Source organism: Lotus japonicus, chromosome 1, assembly GCF_012489685.1.
Source record: "Lotus japonicus ecotype B-129 chromosome 1, LjGifu_v1.2".
In the NCBI taxonomy this organism is placed as follows: Eukaryota; Viridiplantae; Streptophyta; class Magnoliopsida; order Fabales; family Fabaceae; genus Lotus; species Lotus japonicus.
The window spans coordinates 78074778-78092812 of record NC_080041.1 but is presented as its reverse complement, the minus strand read 5'-3'; the positions used below and the strand labels follow the sequence as shown (position 1 = coordinate 78092812).

General features: G+C 39.8%; 4 protein-coding genes and 1 non-coding gene across 6 annotated transcripts; 4 read left to right on the top strand and 1 right to left on the bottom strand.

Moving 5' to 3' along the window:
* Positions 1 to 2970: 2970 nt before the first annotated feature.
* Positions 2971 to 5116, bottom strand: LOC130714823 (uncharacterized). Its single transcript, XM_057564785.1, has 3 exons — positions 4305 to 5116; positions 3460 to 4220; positions 2971 to 3368 (listed from the first exon to the last, which is right to left on the bottom strand). Exons 2-3 carry the CDS (start codon positions 3844 to 3846, stop codon positions 3048 to 3050), a joined length of 708 nt encoding a protein of 235 aa, XP_057420768.1. The 5' UTR covers positions 3847 to 4220; positions 4305 to 5116; the 3' UTR covers positions 2971 to 3047.
* Positions 5117 to 5138: 22 nt separating this feature from the next.
* On the top strand, positions 5139 to 10530 carry LOC130714817 (probable magnesium transporter NIPA7). Of its 2 annotated transcripts, XR_009011459.1 has the most exons (9): positions 5139 to 6811; positions 6920 to 7010; positions 7114 to 7274; positions 7630 to 7757; positions 7849 to 7986; positions 8528 to 8620; positions 8728 to 8845; positions 9912 to 10258; positions 10356 to 10530. XR_009011459.1 is itself a non-coding variant. In XM_057564776.1 (8 exons), exons 1-8 carry the CDS (start codon positions 6631 to 6633, stop codon positions 10040 to 10042), a joined length of 1041 nt encoding a protein of 346 aa, XP_057420759.1. In that variant the 5' UTR covers positions 5139 to 6630; the 3' UTR covers positions 10043 to 10530. The 2 variants fall into 2 exon arrangements, 1 of the variants encoding a protein (XP_057420759.1); XM_057564776.1 differs by having other exon boundaries at positions 9912 to 10530.
* Positions 10531 to 10678: 148 nt separating this feature from the next.
* On the top strand, positions 10679 to 13446 carry LOC130714833 (uncharacterized protein At1g10890-like). Its single transcript, XM_057564797.1, has 3 exons — positions 10679 to 11625; positions 12010 to 12229; positions 12885 to 13446. Exons 1-3 carry the CDS (start codon positions 11423 to 11425, stop codon positions 13131 to 13133), a joined length of 672 nt encoding a protein of 223 aa, XP_057420780.1. The 5' UTR covers positions 10679 to 11422; the 3' UTR covers positions 13134 to 13446.
* Positions 11255 to 11326, top strand: TRNAH-GUG (transfer RNA histidin (anticodon GUG)). Its single transcript has one exon. It is a non-coding gene; the product is annotated as a tRNA-His (tRNA).
* A 2479-nt stretch (positions 13447 to 15925) lies between the features above and the next one.
* On the top strand, positions 15926 to 17817 carry LOC130714810 (aspartic proteinase nepenthesin-1). Its single transcript, XM_057564769.1, has one exon. It carries the CDS (start codon positions 16322 to 16324, stop codon positions 17708 to 17710), a length of 1389 nt encoding a protein of 462 aa, XP_057420752.1. The 5' UTR covers positions 15926 to 16321; the 3' UTR covers positions 17711 to 17817.
* The last annotated feature ends 218 nt before the right edge of the window (positions 17818 to 18035 follow it).

Below are 18035 nucleotides of genomic sequence, written 5' to 3'. Positions count from 1 at the left end.
GAATTTGAAGCTCATTTGATTGAATTGTTTAACATGTGCAAGCTTAAACACAAGTTGAAATTTGCCACTTATTGTTCTACTACATGGTTGGTCCACAAGCAGAAATTTGCCAAGGCATGGACAAATCATGTGATGCATTTTGGAACAACAACAAGTAACATTGTTATATGTATTTCATTTCATAGATTATTACAGTATTAATTCTTACATGCGCGTTGTTGGTTTGCAGGGCTGAAGGTGCACATGCCAGCTTGAAGTTGATGTTGCGGAACAGTAAGGGTGACCTGGCCACATCATGGGATGCGTCGCATAGTTTGACCATCAATCGTCACACTGAGATAGTAGCATCGTTTGAGCGCAATATGAATAAAATTGATCACATTTTCAAGACCCCTTTCTACACAAATATTAGGGGATTTGTGTCAAACAAATGCTTGAAACTCATTGATGCTGAACAGACAAGAATGCAGTCCTACGGCGGCAGATGCGATTGCTTATTGAGAGAGACTCATGGACTACCTTGCGGTTGTCAACTTGCAAGTTACCGGTCAACCACTCTCCTGTCAACTACTTCCAATTATTTATATTTGTGATTCAATGTGACATGTTTGTGAACTTGCAGATTACGATAGGATTCCGTACGAGGCCATTCATCCATTCTGGAAGAGGCTAAGTTGGGAGCATGTACCTGTTGCAGATACTGGCAGCTCAGATATTTGCGGGCTAAACCATGGAGAGATGCACCCAGAAGTTGAGGCACTGACACGTTATTTCCATTCTTTGGATACTGGAGGGCAGAGTATGGTAAGGAGGAAGCTTCAGGCGATATATTGTCCTGAAAGCAGTACACTATGTACTCCTGAGCTTCGGATAAAGTCCAACCTCACTCCTAAGTTGAAGGAGAGCAAACCACCCAAGGGTCAAGCAATAGGATCCTTGACTCGTGATCCTTCAGCGTTTGAACTTACTGACAAGAAGATTAAAGAGGAAAAGAAGTCTTCACAACCAGCAAAGAGGAAGAAGCGTGTGAAGAAGTCTGATACAAGCCATTTCATGTGTAACTTTCCAGCCTTTCTCCATCCATATATTGACACAATTACAGATGTTGAGGATGATGGTAACTGTGGCTATAGATCCATTGCTACATTACTGGGGCATTCCGCCGGTCAGGACGGTTGGCCTTGGGTTAGGGCTACATTGATAGAAGAACTTGAGACCAATGTGTTAATGTATAATAGGATGTGGGGCACAAAGGTTGTTGATGGCTTACATGAACGACTCACTAAATGGTTTCAACTGCCAGAGATGGGATACCTTGTTGCCACAAAGTACCAATTGGTTCTCGTATCCTTATCCTTTATGGGTTGTAACACATACTTTCCACTGATAGGAGCCGGTCCACCAGATGCGCATACTGTTATAGCTATTGGACATGTGACAAATCACTGGGTACATGTATATTTTGACCAAATACACTAATATTTTAGTTGCCTACTAGCTTGTCGATTAATTTTTGTATGTGGAAGTTATCTAATTTTATGGTTATTCTCTAAAATGTAGCTCCAATTAACTCCTGGACATCCTATGCCGACTATTGCTCCCCAGTGGGATTGGCATGCTGATCTTGCCTCCAAATACTGGCGCAACCCATATGGTCCACATTTAGACATGTACGCTGCACAATTCCAAGCTTGGCTTGGTGTTTTTAGTGGTCATGCGGACTATGTGGACATCACCACAGATTGAATGTTCTTGTATTGTGTAATATTAATTTGTAAACTCTCTGTAATTTTAATTTTGTGGCCCTTATCCACAGGTTGTTGTTAATGACAACTATTTAGACATCACCGTAGATTGGCAGGTTCATGCGTGTACTTTTGGTAATGTTAATTTGATGTACGTTGAATAGTATAGCTCATTTGTCATTTAATTTCATTATCAATGTCTTGTCATTAACATTTCATTATGAAGGTCTTGTCATTTTCATTACCCTCCACCACCAACCCTGACATTACTCTCAACCACCAGCCCCAACCACACTTCTACCATCCACCAGTACACCATAAATCTTTTGACCATTCTGCTCTGCTATAAATCTCTGTTGTGTCTTGCCTCTTCTTCTTACTCTTCATTCCTCATCTTCCTGTCTATTGTGTCTTGCCTCTTCTTCTTACTCTTCTTTCTACACAATGGAACAAGACCCAAATCCATTCGTCCGCCATTGCAAACGTCAAAGCAACAATTCTGGCAGCTCTCGTCCTCTCATTCCTGGCCCGGCTGGCGCCATCCAGGCTGCCATGTATGCCCGTAGATCCACCCCTAACACACCACTAATTCTGACCTAGGAAATCGTGAGGCGTGTGCTAGATCACGGATCAACCGAAACCGATCCTGATTTCAACTCACATGCTTGGCTATCAGCCCTGCAAGAGTGGGGAATTGCCACTCCGCTGGGCTCTCTGACAGCGAACGTTGAGAAGGTGGAGAATGTTGTTGCTGTTATCAAATCTTGCACTCCCAATGGGTTCGGAGATGCGAAAGTTACCCTCAAGGTATGTCTTGTCCTTGCTTTTGTAAGGCCTTGCTTTTGGTCCCCCTTCTCTAACCGTTATTATTTACTTCTCAAACGATTTCAAAAATTTAGGACCCCACGGGTGCTGTTGATGCTAGCATCAATCGCAAGGCCTTTACCTACAGTGAATTTGCGAATGACATAACTGTTGGATCTGTTCTCGTTCTCCAAAAGGTCTATCCCCTAGAACCTAAACTTGAAACTTGCTTCATTTTTTGGACAACTAAGCATGGTTTGATTAAAGTATGCAATTTACTTGCAGGTTGCTGTGTAACCGTTTAACTTATTGTCATGGATTATTACATGCTTTGGATTATTTATGTTGTCGTTGTAACTGTTTTTTTCATTATAAGAGTCATAATATTAAGACTAAAAATAGAACACATGTAAATAAAAAGAGGCAAGAGTCATAACATAACATAAAGAGTCCTAACATATACATAACAATGGATCCCACATAACAAGAGTAATAAAATCACTCTCCCCGACCCCGCCCCCTACGACCTCTGGGTCCACGAGCTCTACCTCCACGAACACCCTCTCCAGGATCACCCTCTCCACGAGCTCTGCCTCCACGGGCTCCGCCTCCACGGGGTCTGCCTCCACGAGCTCTGCCTCCCGCAGCTGCGGCTCCTCGAATAGCAGAAAAGGCAACTCCCTGGGTACCAACGAAGGAACTCCGTCGAAAGAGTTCGAGCGCCCTCTCAGTGAGGATTCGGGACTGTGTCCCTGGAGCAAGAGCACCTGGCACCTCCAGTGACTGCTCCAACAACTCCACACCCCTACGTATAGCAGACTACATAAAAATAATATACAAAAAAATGTCATTAACAAAAATCACAATTGAATGGATAAAAATAATATACAAGTTTAGAATCCAAACTTACCACGGCACTAAGCTCCTCCCTCCTATCCTCAGGGATGATGAACACATGGGACACTCTGCTATACCACCTCATGTAACCCTCCACCGCCTCTCCCGGATATGTAGTAGGGATCCCCTGAGGGCGGAGATGCGGCTCAAACTCAGCATAGGCAGCATCTGCGGTCTCAGCAAGGGACCCCGTCGTCTGGATCTCAGAGGGGTGTCGAGGGATGTCCTGTATGTAGCCAAACTGGCGCATAACCCTCTCCGGTAGATGTCGGCTCACAGACCGGCCGTAAGGTGTCCTGATGTAGCCGGAATTGAGGGCCCTGGGATCCCGCGGTCGAACAGCCCGATGGTCCTCAAATGGGGTCCATGTGATATCATCCAATGTAAGCTCATCCAGCATGACTCGTCTCTCATCGAGTCCGGAATGCGCGATCCGGGACGTGGACCACCGTTGCGCCCTAGGCTGGTCCTGTGTGTAGCCGGGTACCTCCGTCCTGATGATGACGCTGCTGGATATGTACTCATACGCTCATGACAGCAAGAGGGAGGTGAACCCTCCGATCTGGGCTGTCTTCCTGCGGGACGCACGACTAAGCTGTTCGTACAACGATGTCAGCGCAATCGCACCCCACGCGTACTCCGACACGCGACCGAGGTCCTCCAGCATCCCGATCCAGTAGACAGTAGTGTGGTAACCCCCATTCTTGCTGACAAAGAAGGTGGCACCAAGCTGGTTCACCAGCCAGATCCTAGCAGCATCCTCAAAGCGGTGCTCTACAATGAAATGAATTAAGTTAACAGTTATTAATAATACGCTAAAAATAAATACAACTTAATAAAGTAATGATTAAGACATACCATCCAAAGCAGACGTATACATGGCCTTCATAGTAAGGAACCGGATATTCTGGCCACCCGCCGCCTAAAATTCAACAAGATAATCAGCAGCAGATCCTCCCAGGAGCTGGGCGCAGAGCGCTGCACACTCATCTCGCTCCCCCTGCCCGGAGTGTAGAACCTCGACCCCGTGGGAAGATGGAGAAGAGCCGACACGTCGTCCAGGGTGATAGTCATCTCCCCGAACGGCATGTGGAAGCTACTCGTCTCCTCATGCCATCTCTCAACAAGGGCCAGTATGAGAGGTGGGTCTATCTCCGGTAACCCGCACCAAGGCAGGTGATACAAACCCGTCTGCTGCAGCAGCTGTCGCACATGTGTATGGGCCTCTGAATCGCCATCACAGGGGAGGTTCCATACCTTCCCCCCAACAGTGGTCACCCTTAGTGTCCGACGGTTATCGTACCGCGGGTCTGTGCGTAGAAGTGCCTGCCACGTCCAAGGAGCCTTGTGGTCGGGATAATGCGCAAGAAGCGACAGATCCTCAGGCCCCCCGGGAAACGGTGCCACCCTCTGGATGAGGTCATCCACACCGCCCTGTGCCACATCCTCTGGCACGACATCAGCAGCATCAATCTCCTCCTGGAGAATAAGAGGCTCCTCCTCCTCACCACTAGCCTCAGAATAAGACTCCTCGCCACTAGGCTCAGAAGAATACTCCTCGCCAGATGTCTCTTGACGAGGTAACTCAGCCATCGGAGTAGGATCCAGCTCAGCCGCATCCTGAGTAGCAGACGGAGCCCCGACTGGAGTAGCTGACGGAGCTGGAGACGGTGCCGAAGCCTCTACCGCCTGAGTGGTTGCAATATGGTCGCCGCGCCTGGTAGAAGCATGCAAGCGCTCGTGTCGATCCGCTGGATCCTCACTAGTAGAAGCATGTCGCGACCTCTTCCTCCCGCCCTTCATTCTCGCTATCTGTGCAAAATAAACAAATTTAACAATACTTGTCATAATAAGTAAAGCATTTTCACAAATGAGCATATCATTTGAGTCATTTTTCTACTTAATCCAGAAATTTCCAACCAATCATTTAGCAACTAACGATATCAAAAGGAAAATATAGAGAATTAACATAAAGGACAACTTGTAAGTTCTAACTCAACCGTCATTTCTATATCAAGACTCTAAAACCTCTAATTATTTTGAAATACCAAAATAGCAACATTGCATGTGAATGTGATTAACAATTTCTAGCTGTGTTAAGGTCAATTTAAGAACTAATCCACTACCAAGCAACCATCATCACTAGCAAACAAAAACAAGAAACAACTTTCCTAATTACAAAACATTAAGAATATGAAACTCAAATCTATCTTGATCTTTTCCAATTCTTAACAAATCAGCAAAGTAATCTTGGAAGTTAAATACATGCCATGTTAAATATTGGAAATAAATTTTGGAAGTCTGCACTGTCATATCGGAAAATCATTTTCCATTATCATATCGGAAAATCATTTTCTGATTTTCCGATATTACAGTGAACCAAAGCAGACCCAAATCGCGCCCCACTCGTGCCCATACTCATTTCATGCAATTTCAGGCAACAAAACACAACAAAACCTACCTCTAATCATCAATCAACTACCCTAGTGTTCAATCATTCACCTAATTCAAACTTGAAATGTGAGAATCATTGAAAATCAAAACTTACCTTTTGAATGTAATGGAATGAGTCTTTGAGGGAGCTTTGATGATGATTAGAACCGAGCTTTGAGGGAGATTGAAGTGGTGGAACCGAATTTTGGGAGAGATTGAAGAGGGTGCGATTTGGGGAGGGAAATTTGGGTTTTGAAATAATGGGTTTCAAAACCCAAACTGTCGTGTTTATATGTTTTAAACACGATCGGTAAATGATTACCCATTATAGTATCGGGTAATCATTTACCGTTATTAATCAACTGGTTTTCTGGTAATTTCGCCCCTTCATGTGGGGCGGGGGACCTAATGGGTGGGGTGTTAAATCCAAAACCCCCCGTACTCTTCCTAAGACAAGAATTAAAAATGAATCGATTCCTGACGGCAATATTCAGAACCAAACACGCACTTACCAATTCCCACAAGCCATTGACCAAACCGGACACTGAAAAGCGCCACGCCAGAACAAAAACCAGACCAAGCAACAACAACAGACCCAGAGTCTGGGAATGAGTTTCCATGTTGATTGTTTGTTGAATTGTTCTTGAGTTGACCACAACTCTCTCACCTTCTCTTCTTCTTCTTCATCTTTACCATTTCTGCGAATGCAAACATTTATTCATCGCAGTTACAGATAGTGAATGTGAATGTGATGTACTCAAGCAATTTGATCGGGTTCGTGTTAGCTCTTGTCTCCGGCGCTTTCATCGGCTCCAGCTTCATCATCAAGAAAAAGGGTCTCCAACGCGCCGCCACCCTCAGCGGCTCTCGCGCCAGTGGTGGTGGCTATGGTTATCTCCTTCAACCTCTTTGGTGGCTTGGAATGGTTACTAGTAAGAACTAAGAACCTACCCATCTACCTAACTTTCTTTATCTTTCATTCTTTCAGCATTTTCCCATTTTTGGTCTCTGATTTTGACTCTGGTTTCCCTTTTTCACAGTGATTGTTGGCGAGATTGCGAATTTTGTTGCCTACATTTATGCCCCTGCGGTGCTTGTTACTCCACTTGGTGCTTTGAGTATTATTGTTAGGTGAAAATGTTCTTCTTTTTTGGGCCCCCAATTTCAATTTTGCTTTTTGGATTTTAAAAGTTTGATTTTTGAGCTGATTCTGCTTCTGGGTATGTATGGCTAGTGCTGTCCTGGCACATTTCATGTTGGGGGAGAAGCTGCAGAAGATGGGTATGCTAGGGTGTCTTCTCTGTATAGTGGGGTCCACTATGATTGTGCTCCATGCGCCTCAGGAAAAGTCTCTCAGTTCTGTGCTGGAAATATGGCAATTGGCTGTTCAACCAGGTAAGCTTGTTGTTGTATGTATCATTGTTGATTTAGGCTGTGTTTGGATTCAAACTGAGATCAACTTGAAAGCACATTTATGATTTAACCCAATGAAAGTAAATAGTTCCTTTCACTCTTGCTGCATTGGAATTAATGTGTTTTCGTTCAAGTTATCTGGTAAAACTATGGTTTGGTTTTCGGTTCACATGTGTTGCGAGACAATTTCTACAGAAAAACACGAATTCTAAGGGAGCTGAAAGGAACTCACTGTTTCCGTTGGCTTGGAAGTGCTTTCTAAATCTCAACTGAAATCTAAATACACCCTTATTTGTTTATTTCTGCTGATGTTTCTGCTTTCTGTTTTGGTATCCAGCATTTCTTATGTACACAGCTTCAGCAATGGCTGTAACATTCTTTCTGATTTTGTATTGTGCTCCCCGCTATGGCCAGACTAATATTTTTGTGTATATTGGAATATGCTCCATAATTGGATCCTTAACTGTAAGTGACTCTTTCCTTCCCGGTTCACCACAACAGATGACAAAGTTCAACGCCACAGGTTACACTTCTAATAAGATATCTTGTTTCTCAGGTCATGAGTGTAAAAGCAATTGGCATTGCTATAAAACTTACATTGGATGGTGCAAACCAGTTTTTCTACATTCCGACATGGATTTTCACAACGGTTGCTATTTCCTGCATCATTACTCAATTAAATTACCTTAATATGGTCAGTAACACTCTTGACTTTTTATGTAAAGTTGCTTTTTGGTATATGACATAAAAGAAATTAGAGCCTTAATTTATCTTCCCTTTAGAAGAATAATATAACCTTTACAATGCTGGCTTTCAATTATGTTTGTCATCTGCTTGTATTTAGTATGAAGAAGCATTTTTGTTTGCTAGAGGTGATCATACATTTGTATTTTTCTAGGCTTCTTGATCCCTTTCTTTTTCTTTGGTCGCGCGCCTATTACTAACATTTGTCTGTGGAAGTTTTCATCCCATATCAATTAAAGTAACTTTCAGTAGTCTTTGAGATAATCTATAAGTTAAATATGTAAGTTTCTAGTCCAAATAACATCCATGTAATGCTTGACCTGGACCCTCTCCCCCCCCCCCCCCCTAAACTGATAATCTTGAAGTCCTGACTCCTGAATTTTATTTACAAAGATCGTTGATTACTTGCCTTTCAGTTGTCGTCTCATTGTTTGCTAATTAGTTGGTCTTCAATCTGGGCTTTTATGGTGATCAAATTTGCATGATTGCAGGCTCTGGATATTTTCAACACAGCAGTTGTTTCTCCTATCTATTATGCCTTGTTCACATCTTTTACAATATTAGCTAGCGCAATCATGTTTAAGGTTGGTATTTTACTGAAACAAATGAGAAACGCTACTAAGGAAGCACCTCATGCATCAAGTGCTCAATTATCTGTTGTAATCCCACCTCCTCTACCTTTCTTATTTAGGATTATTCTGGTCAAAGTATAAGCAATATTGCATCAGAGCTTTGTGGCTTCATCACTGTTTTATCTGGAACAGCCGTACTGCACAGTACAAGAGAACCAGATCCTCCAGACAGTACAGGTAATTCCTCATGCACTTAGGTGAGGGTAGCTTTGATGATATAAGGACTCCTCTATGTGCCCCTGTGTTAAGCTGCAATCAAAAACTTTATTAGTATCGGGTAACTTGAACTGTTCTACTGTCTGATACTATAATTACACCCAAGGCTAAAACTCAATACAAACTTTAGATAATATGAAAAAGATGCTCATTACTTTAGATATATTGTATTGAAATTCAAATTTTTATTTGAATAAGTGGGACAACAATAATCGAACTCTAAAACTACTTAGGCATAGAGGCTTTGATATCATGTCATGAATTAACTATTGCAGAAGTTTAAACTTTTGGGTGAAGACACGGGAATGGTTTTATATTTTATTTCTAATTACTAATTTCTAAAACTGAACCCTGGCGTAACATCTGTTAGCCTCTTTTTCCTGCCAAAACACTTAAAATCAGGACGAACTGCTCCATCATGAAAGGAGATGCCTAGCCTTTGCAAATTAATTAATTTATTTGTAGTACATATGCATTAAACTAAGGTCTTTCCCTGTATGGGCTGTTTAGCAGAACTGCAGAAATATACTCTACCATTTAAGCGACAACTATCCAGATGCAGATATGGAACCTTCAATGGTTCTTAGCAAGTTTTGAGAAGTTAACTGTTCAATAATAATAGATATATCATTTTCTTCTGATTGATTAAAAATGAAGAAATAGGATAATTGATTTGTAAGCCTCATGCCATAAGATTTTTCCAATTTCACTCTAAGCACTTATGAGACATTTTCCATAAAGCACTTGGAGCTCCAAATTATAGTTCACATATATGAATATACACCTATGTCATGGCTAATCTGTTCTGGTGGAGAATTAAGGGACATTCAAAGAGAAAAGTTAAAAAAAAAATGTTTGGCTAGAGGCCTAGAGGGCATATAGTCAACATTCAGGACAGACTTGGATTTCTTAGCATAATAAGACAGTGCGATTGAAGTTTTTTTGTTATTACTAGTTATGTTTAAGTTGAGAGGCTAATGCTGTTTCCAAAAGTGCAAGAAATTTCCTAATTATTCATCGCATGCAGATCTTTACAGTCCCTTGTCTCCAAAAGTATCATGGTACATCCAAGGCAATGGCGAAACTTGGAAACAGAAGGAGGAAGATGAACAACCCTTCAGTTTAATCACAGTTATTCGGCAAGACCATTTCAAGTGATACACAAGTCTTAAACTGGTAGAACAAGAAATTAGATTCATCCATTGCAACCCTGCCATTGAGTTAGATGGGGCCATACTTTTCTCATTGTCACAGCTCTTGCATCTTATACCAAGAGAATTCAAGTGACTCTCACATTGTGCAGGCAGAAACGAGACAGTGCATATTTTGTATGCAATGAAAGCTCAAGTGCTATCATCTGAAATTCTTGCGGGGGTGATGCTTCTTCCAGTTTGCATTATTGTTATTATCTTTTACCCTCTTGTATTTCTTTATCCCAATTCTTTCTTTTGGTCCCCCGTTTTTTCTCCAGGTGACAGGTTGTGGGGGCTAATCTATATGTATTGATCAAGTTAATTTTAGTGGTGGCTTCTAAGGTGAATATGAGTGGTGTATGGGTGTACCATCAAAATTTACCTGCCATGATAGGGTGCTTGACTGGTAGAGTGTGATAATGAAAATTTAAATGAGACCTTCAAATTTTAGAATTTTCTGAGAAGGATCTTCTTCAAGCAGTGATCAACAAAGACATCCAAAATGAGATTCTTTACAAGTATAGCAAAAATAGGAGCAGGCAAAATGGCTCCCTTTCTTGACATTAAACCAGTTGCAAAGATGATTTTTCACCTCCCGAGCTAGGGAAAAAGGCAACCCTCCTCATTCTAAGAGACCTCAGACAATTCATCCATACAAAAGGCTAAAACCTACGACAAAACTGAATCCATCATGACTGGCCCGGAGATTTGCATTAGGAGCTTTAAGCCCATCCCGACTCATGAGTATACCAAAAGTGGCCAACAAACAAAGCATCTCATTGCTTTGGACTAGAGAGTCATCTTGGATCTTAACACTCCAAGCATTGGATACTCTGACCTGGGGGACACACGGTTGAACTTACACATCCATGATTTGGTTATTAATCCACTTATGAAATATAAGAGCGGAAGAGAAACAAATGTGAGATATAATAGATGATGTGATAGAAAAAAACAAGTGTGAGAAAGGAAGAGAAATGGAGTGAAAATAAGATTGTAGAAAAATAATTGCAAGGTCGAACTAAACTATGTGAAAAAAAAAAAGCACATTATTATGTGAGTTCTTCATTTTGAACGTGAAGACTGAAGAGAGTACCTGTTGCAAATGTTGAATATAACTATATAGATTAAAGTAGTATTAGTCATAGATGACTATTGGAAGACATCATAGCATCAAGTGGCTGTAGTTTAGTGGTAAGAATTCCACGTTGTGGCCGTGGAGACCTGGGCTCGAATCCCAGCAGCCACACTAAACTGTTGTTTTTATTTTTTTTTGAAATGAAAACAGTTAAACTAGTAACATGATTAGGGTCCCTTTCTTAGCTCAACTGTGATTTCGAAGAAGATGGGTCGTAGCGTGTCACGATCGCGCTCACCGTCTTACAGAAGTAGTAGAAGAAGAAGAAGAAGATACTCTCCTCCTCCTTCTTCCCGAAGCAGCAGGCGGCGTCGAAGGCATAGAAGCAGAAGCTCTTCCTCACACTCTCCTTCACGCAGCCCTACTCCTAAACCCAAAAAAGACCCACCACCATCACCATTAAACAAAAGGTAAACTAATTAGAAGCAATTTCATTAATTAGAAAAGTGATTCGCTTTGAAAATGAAACAGGTTAATTTCATTCTTCTACTGATTGCATAGTTCAACTTGTTAATTTTGATGAACACTTGCTGCCTCCTTTATCTACTCTTCCACTAGAAACTTCATCTGTTATGGATCAGAAACTATGCTTTGTAAGCATAATAAGCTGATGTTTTCCATGTCAAGGGATGATGAACTGGCTAGAAACTTAGTAAACAGATATGTACGTGAAGCTGTTGATTCAATATATTTTTGCTGTTTTCTGTGTATGGAAATTATTATGACTTGTTTGTGCTTTATTTTTCATCAATGGTCATTTACTTATGTTCCCCGATATTTGCATTTGGGTGCAGGCGTCAACATGAGGAAGAGTTGAAACTTTTGGAAGAAGAGACAGCAAGAAAAATCGAAGAAGCAATTCGAAAAAATGTTGAGGAGAAGCTTAATTCAGACGAAGTCAGGTTAGAAATTGAAAGACGTGTGGCAGAGGGTGTGAAGACATTATTTGATGATGTTGAAGCTCAACTTGGAAAAGAAAAGGAAGATGCTCTTGCCGAAGCCAGGAGGAAAGAAGTAAGTAGTCTAACTGAGAGTTTTCTTATTGTTTCTCCTTTTATTCCTTAAGGCATCAGGGGAAAGTTATTGATTATTCTGCAAATAAATCACATTATAATATTTGACAGGGTTTCAACCATTTAAATTGTATCATATTTCCAGCAATTGATAATTTTAGTAGGTAAACCATGTTGTACCTTTTAAGCATATTTTATCTGGTTAACAAGGTGCCACCTTGATAAGCCCAGGATCCTCAAATGTGTTAGTCATGTCAGTTTAAAACATTAAGTAGAGTATAAGAAGGTTCTTTGATATGTAATGAGATTTCCAAATTTGGTTCAAGATTAATACTGGGACATTCGCTTGAATTTCCATATCTTTTAGTATCTTCACTCATTAGCGCTATAATCCTGAGGTATGAGGCAACTGTGTTGTACTGTATGTATCTCTCCCTGTGAAGCCTGACAAATGTATTATTTGTGATTTGTATAAACATGTGCATGCTGCCATACTACTTTTAACGTTAGTGTAGCTGGCTAAAGTTTTGATTCGAATTTTTTTCTTCAATAGTTTTTTCTGATCTCATCTCTAGAGCATACATGTAATTGACAGCCACAGGAAAAAATGGTATAATTTGAGGATTGTGATGTGTTTGTTTGTTGACATCCTGTAGGAGCAAGCTCGAAAAGAGCGAGAAGAGCTGGATAAGATGCTTGAAGAGAATAGGAGGAGAGTGGAGGAGTCTCAAAGAAGAGAAGCTCTAGAGCAGCAAAGAAAGGAGGAGGAACGACAAAGGGAATTAGAGATGATTCAAAGACAGAAAGAAGAGGCTGCTCGGAGAAAGAAGCTGGAGGAGGAAGAAGAGCATGCTAATCGGATATTGGGTAAGAGCACATCTAGGCATAAGTCTTACGGCTTATAATTACTATTATGTGATGTCATATTGTACCAACTTATCTTTACCCTTGTTAGAAGCCATTGTCTTGAATGAAAAATTGGATGCTCATAATCGAGGCTGTCCTTTGTTTGATCATGTGTCATTGGTTTTGATTTTTTAAGTCTGGAGGCAGTAGCCAATGATCAATGGAAATTTATCATGTGTTATGTTCAAGGCTTGATCACACTTTCTCAGATGTTTTCTGATGTCAATAGAATTTACAAATTCAAGTTTCAAAGATGATGTATTCGATATTCTACTGTAAGCTTAATGTCTCGAGTACTATTTATTTCTGCTACCCTTGCTTATCGAATACTCCTTTGCAAGGTTTATGTGCATTCTTTTCAGTTAGAATTAATCTTAGATATCGTTTATTACTTACTCAAGAGTCGTAAAGGAAATGCAGATAGATGTGTTAGAAGCATGGCACTTATTGAGTACCAGAAATGAGAAGCAATTGCATTATTACCATGATTTTTCTGCTTAAAATTAAGGTGTAGGAGTAGAACATTAGACACGTTTCATATGTGTTTCCCTCGTATCTCATTGCCTCGTTCTCACATAGAGATAAATTCTCAAATCATGAATTTCTAAAAACTGACTATGGTTTCGTTTGGATTTTTTAAAACTCATGACCAATCAGTGTTCAATTGAACGCTTTTAAAAAATTTCTTTTCTATTTATGTCTTAAATTTGTGAAATCATATTTATATTTATACAAAGCACAAAACAAACACGCTAAATTTTGTGCCATCTTCGTCTTGAAGGTTTTCAAAGCACAAACTAAGGTATGTTCTAGAGCCTTGTGATGTTATGTTGCAGAGTTGTAGGAGCCTGGTTGAACGGTGAGTGAGGAGCCGAGGTGCCATGATTTATATGCTATGATGCTAGAATTGAGTAAGAGGTAGCTTTACTCAAAGGGAACATGTCAAACATGTTTAGGGACCCGCCTCTTTTTTTTTTTTTTTTTTTTCTATTTTTACTTTTAGTATTATTGTTTGGGGGGTTAATGTAGGTGATCTTCCTAAACCTATCACTGGATTTACGTCATTTCAAATCTAGTAGACACTTGATAGTTACTAAGGGTTAAAAATGTCAATGTGGTTGGCATTTGGAAGACTTTGAGGGCAATGGGAGGACAAGGGAGGGAGAAGGAGGCTAAGTCATTCCCTTGTTTGGGAGTCTAAAACTCCTAATTCGGGGAACTAGAAAACATACTAAGAGATAAGAGACGGTGTTGTAGGGTTTCTTGAAATACCACAAACCCTTACTCCCTTTTAAAAACTCACAAACAATGGGAGAGCTTCTTGGATGCCTCTATTTTCCCTTATCTCCCCTCCAAATTTCAACTCACAACACACCTTGAGAGAATAATTTCTATGCACTTACATTGCATTGTAAAATATTTTAAACATCAAGAAAATATAGTGTAAATACTAAATAGCAAACTATGAATTGGGTAGTTGTGATGGGATTAGGATCCTCTCAATAGGAATGGAATTTTTCCCATAATACATAATTGCATCATATAATTAAATATTATTACTGGCTCCTGGGAGGAGTTTAACTGTTACTTATCGTTAATTTGCAGTAGTTATGATATTGCTGCATTAAGGGGCACAAATGTATCACGCTTGGCAGTTACTTATGGTGGTTTGGCAAGTCCAGTGATCATTTAGCTTCCACTTTCCACCACAATTATTAAAAAATCCCTAAACTTTAAGATAATCTACGTGAATGAAAATCGTAGAATACATCAATTACTTACATATACTCGTATATCAGTATATGTGCATATGTTATGTATCTCAGAAGAAATTAAAAATTGGCATAATATCTTTGTCTATAAGGCCTTCTCATCACCTAACTAAAAAGGATCATCAACCTAACTTTTTTTCCTCTCAAGGATGCGTGGAAGTGAAACAAATCTCAGTTTCCACTATTGGGAGCAATTAGTAAACCTGTTTGTCCCACCCAACCTATCTAATCCAACATCCTCACAATTTTTTGCAAACAAAACTAAGGAAAGAAAAATAAAGGAAGAGATGTGAGGTGAGGACAAAAGGTAGAACAAAAAGATGTAGCTACAAACTAAAATATAAAAATTCAAGCTTATTTTATATGCTATACTACTTTTCTACGGGTTTAATGATTTATATCAATTATGTGGTTCACCCAATTCATGTACTATACATGATGATTGCTCCTAGTCCTAGGTTAATGAAAATATGAAACATTCAACAAGAAAAGAGAATTACATAATACAAAATGATCATTCCTAAAGCAAAGCAATAGTCCCTTCCAAGCCTTAACTCCAAGACAAAGAAAACTTGTTATGGACATGCTGGTGAGTAATTGGTTCTTCTATGAGTAGTTTATATATTATATTGATTTCAATGAAAAATAAGATAATTCAAACATGTTGTTAATCCAATAACTCTTTTAAAAAAAACTCTTATTGCATTTTGAAAACCAGTTACTTTTTTCACAATAATTTAACAACTCGACTGATAATTGAACTAGTTGAACTAGCCGGTCTCATCTGATTTTCAGAACACTTCCCTATTAATTAAAAATCAATTTTGGAATAAGTATAGAATGAAGAAACTTATAGCTTCTAGAACACAAAATCAATTCTAGGTGATCTAATGAAAGTTCAAACATGTTGTAAACTAAACTTGTTCATGACTCTTGGCCTTATCACAACAATGTTGCCTTAGATAAGTAATGTCATTACGTTTTGGAAACTAAAAATCTTTACCAACCACAACGCAAGACCCGGTACTAATTACTGATATCTCAACCTCCTTCATCATCAAACCTATGACGTCTCTCTGTTTCCCCTGAAATATAGTAACATCTTTGATCTTTCATTTCCTCTTATTCTTATTTTGAGCAAAAAGTTAAATTAAAATTCTCTTTATTTTCTTCCCCTTTTGGTCTTCTTCAAAAGCCCCCACGATTCCCTTTATATTCTCCACCACATTCGAACGGAAAACGTTACAAAGATCATGCATGCTCCACTTTTCATGTGATTAATTCATTAATTTAGGACCATTTCTCTTCCAACAAAAATAACCTTATATATATATCACTACATACATTCTCACAATTCACATCACACTTTGCTTCTCCTTCTCTTAATTCAGTATACCATTTCAATTTTCTAAGCCATGTTGCCACATTGTTCTTGTTCATCATTTGTCACATTGCTGACCCTGTTACTAGTGGTGGTTCTTCTTGTTGATCCAACATCTTCAACATCCAGAGGAGCTTCCAATGGTCTGAACAATCACAAACTCTCTCACCCTCACCATGGTGGATTCAGAGTCAATCTTCACCATGTTGATTCAGGGAAGAATCTGACAAAACTGGAGCGTGTGCAACATGGGATCAACCGTAGCAAAACCAGGCTTCAGAGGCTGAATGCAATGGTTCTAGCAGCAGCTACAACATCAGAAGATTCTTCACAAATTGAAGCTCCAATTCATGCAGGAAACGGTGAGTATTTGATGGAGTTATCCATTGGAACCCCACCATTATCTTACCCTGCAGTTTTGGACACTGGAAGTGATCTCATATGGACACAGTGTAAGCCTTGTTCCCAATGCTACAAACAACCCACACCCATTTTCGATCCTGAGAAATCCTCATCATTTTCCAAGCTTTCATGTGATAGCAACCTTTGCAGTGCTTTACCAACCTCAACTTGCCATGGTAACGGTTGCCAATATCAGTATTCATACGGTGATTATTCAGTGACACAGGGGATTCTGGGAACAGAGACTTTCACTTTTGGGGACTCTGGAGAAAACAGAGTATCAGAAAACAGAGTATCCATCAAGAACATTGGTTTTGGCTGTGGAGAAGACAATGAAGGTCAAGGGTTTGAACAAGCTTCTGGGTTGGTTGGGCTTGGGAGAGGTCCTTTGTCATTGGTTTCTCAAATGAAAGAGGCTAAATTCTCTTATTGCTTAACCTCCATGGATGATTCAAAAGCTAGTGTTCTGTTATTGGGTTCTCTTGCAAAAGCAACAAAAGATGCAATTTCTACACCTCTTCTCACAAATCCATCACAACCCTCTTTCTATTATCTTTCCCTTGAAGGAATCTCTGTTGGTGGCACTCAATTGTCCATTGAGCAATCCATTTTTGATGTTTCTGATGATGGGAGTGGTGGTGTGATCATAGACTCAGGCACCACAATCACTTATTTGGAAAAAAGTGTTTTTGATACACTCAAGAAGGAGTTCATTTCCCAATCAAATCTTCAATTAGATAAATCAAGCTCAACTGGGCTTGATGTTTGTTTCAGCCTTCCATCAGAGACAACCCAAGTGGAAGTTCCTAAGCTGGTTTTTCATTTCAAAGGTGGGGATTTGGAGTTGCCTGCTGAAAACTATATGATTGCTGATTCAAAGTTGGGTGTGGCTTGCTTAGCCATGGGAGCTTCCAATGGCATGTCTATCTTTGGCAATGTGCAGCAGCAGAACATTTTGGTGAACCATGATCTTGAGAAGGAGACTATTTCTTTTGTGCCTACACAGTGTGATCAGTTGTGAGTTTGTGTGATGGATTAAACATAATCATAATATGTTTTAATTGCTATGTTTTGTTTAATGTTACCTCAGATCTTAGTTGCTTTAATAATATGAAATTTTCCACTCTATATCATACTCACATTTCATGCTATATTGCTATATCGTGTATGTTGTTGACGACTATCGGCACTTGGCAGTGAGATATCTTGGTTAAAAATAAAAATAAAGATAGCAATGGAATGAAAGTGAAACCACAACAGTTGATAGATTTGCATTGCATAGGATGTAGATTAATCGATATAGATTACTATAGATTTTTGTGGTTATGTGTTGCTCAACATCTCAC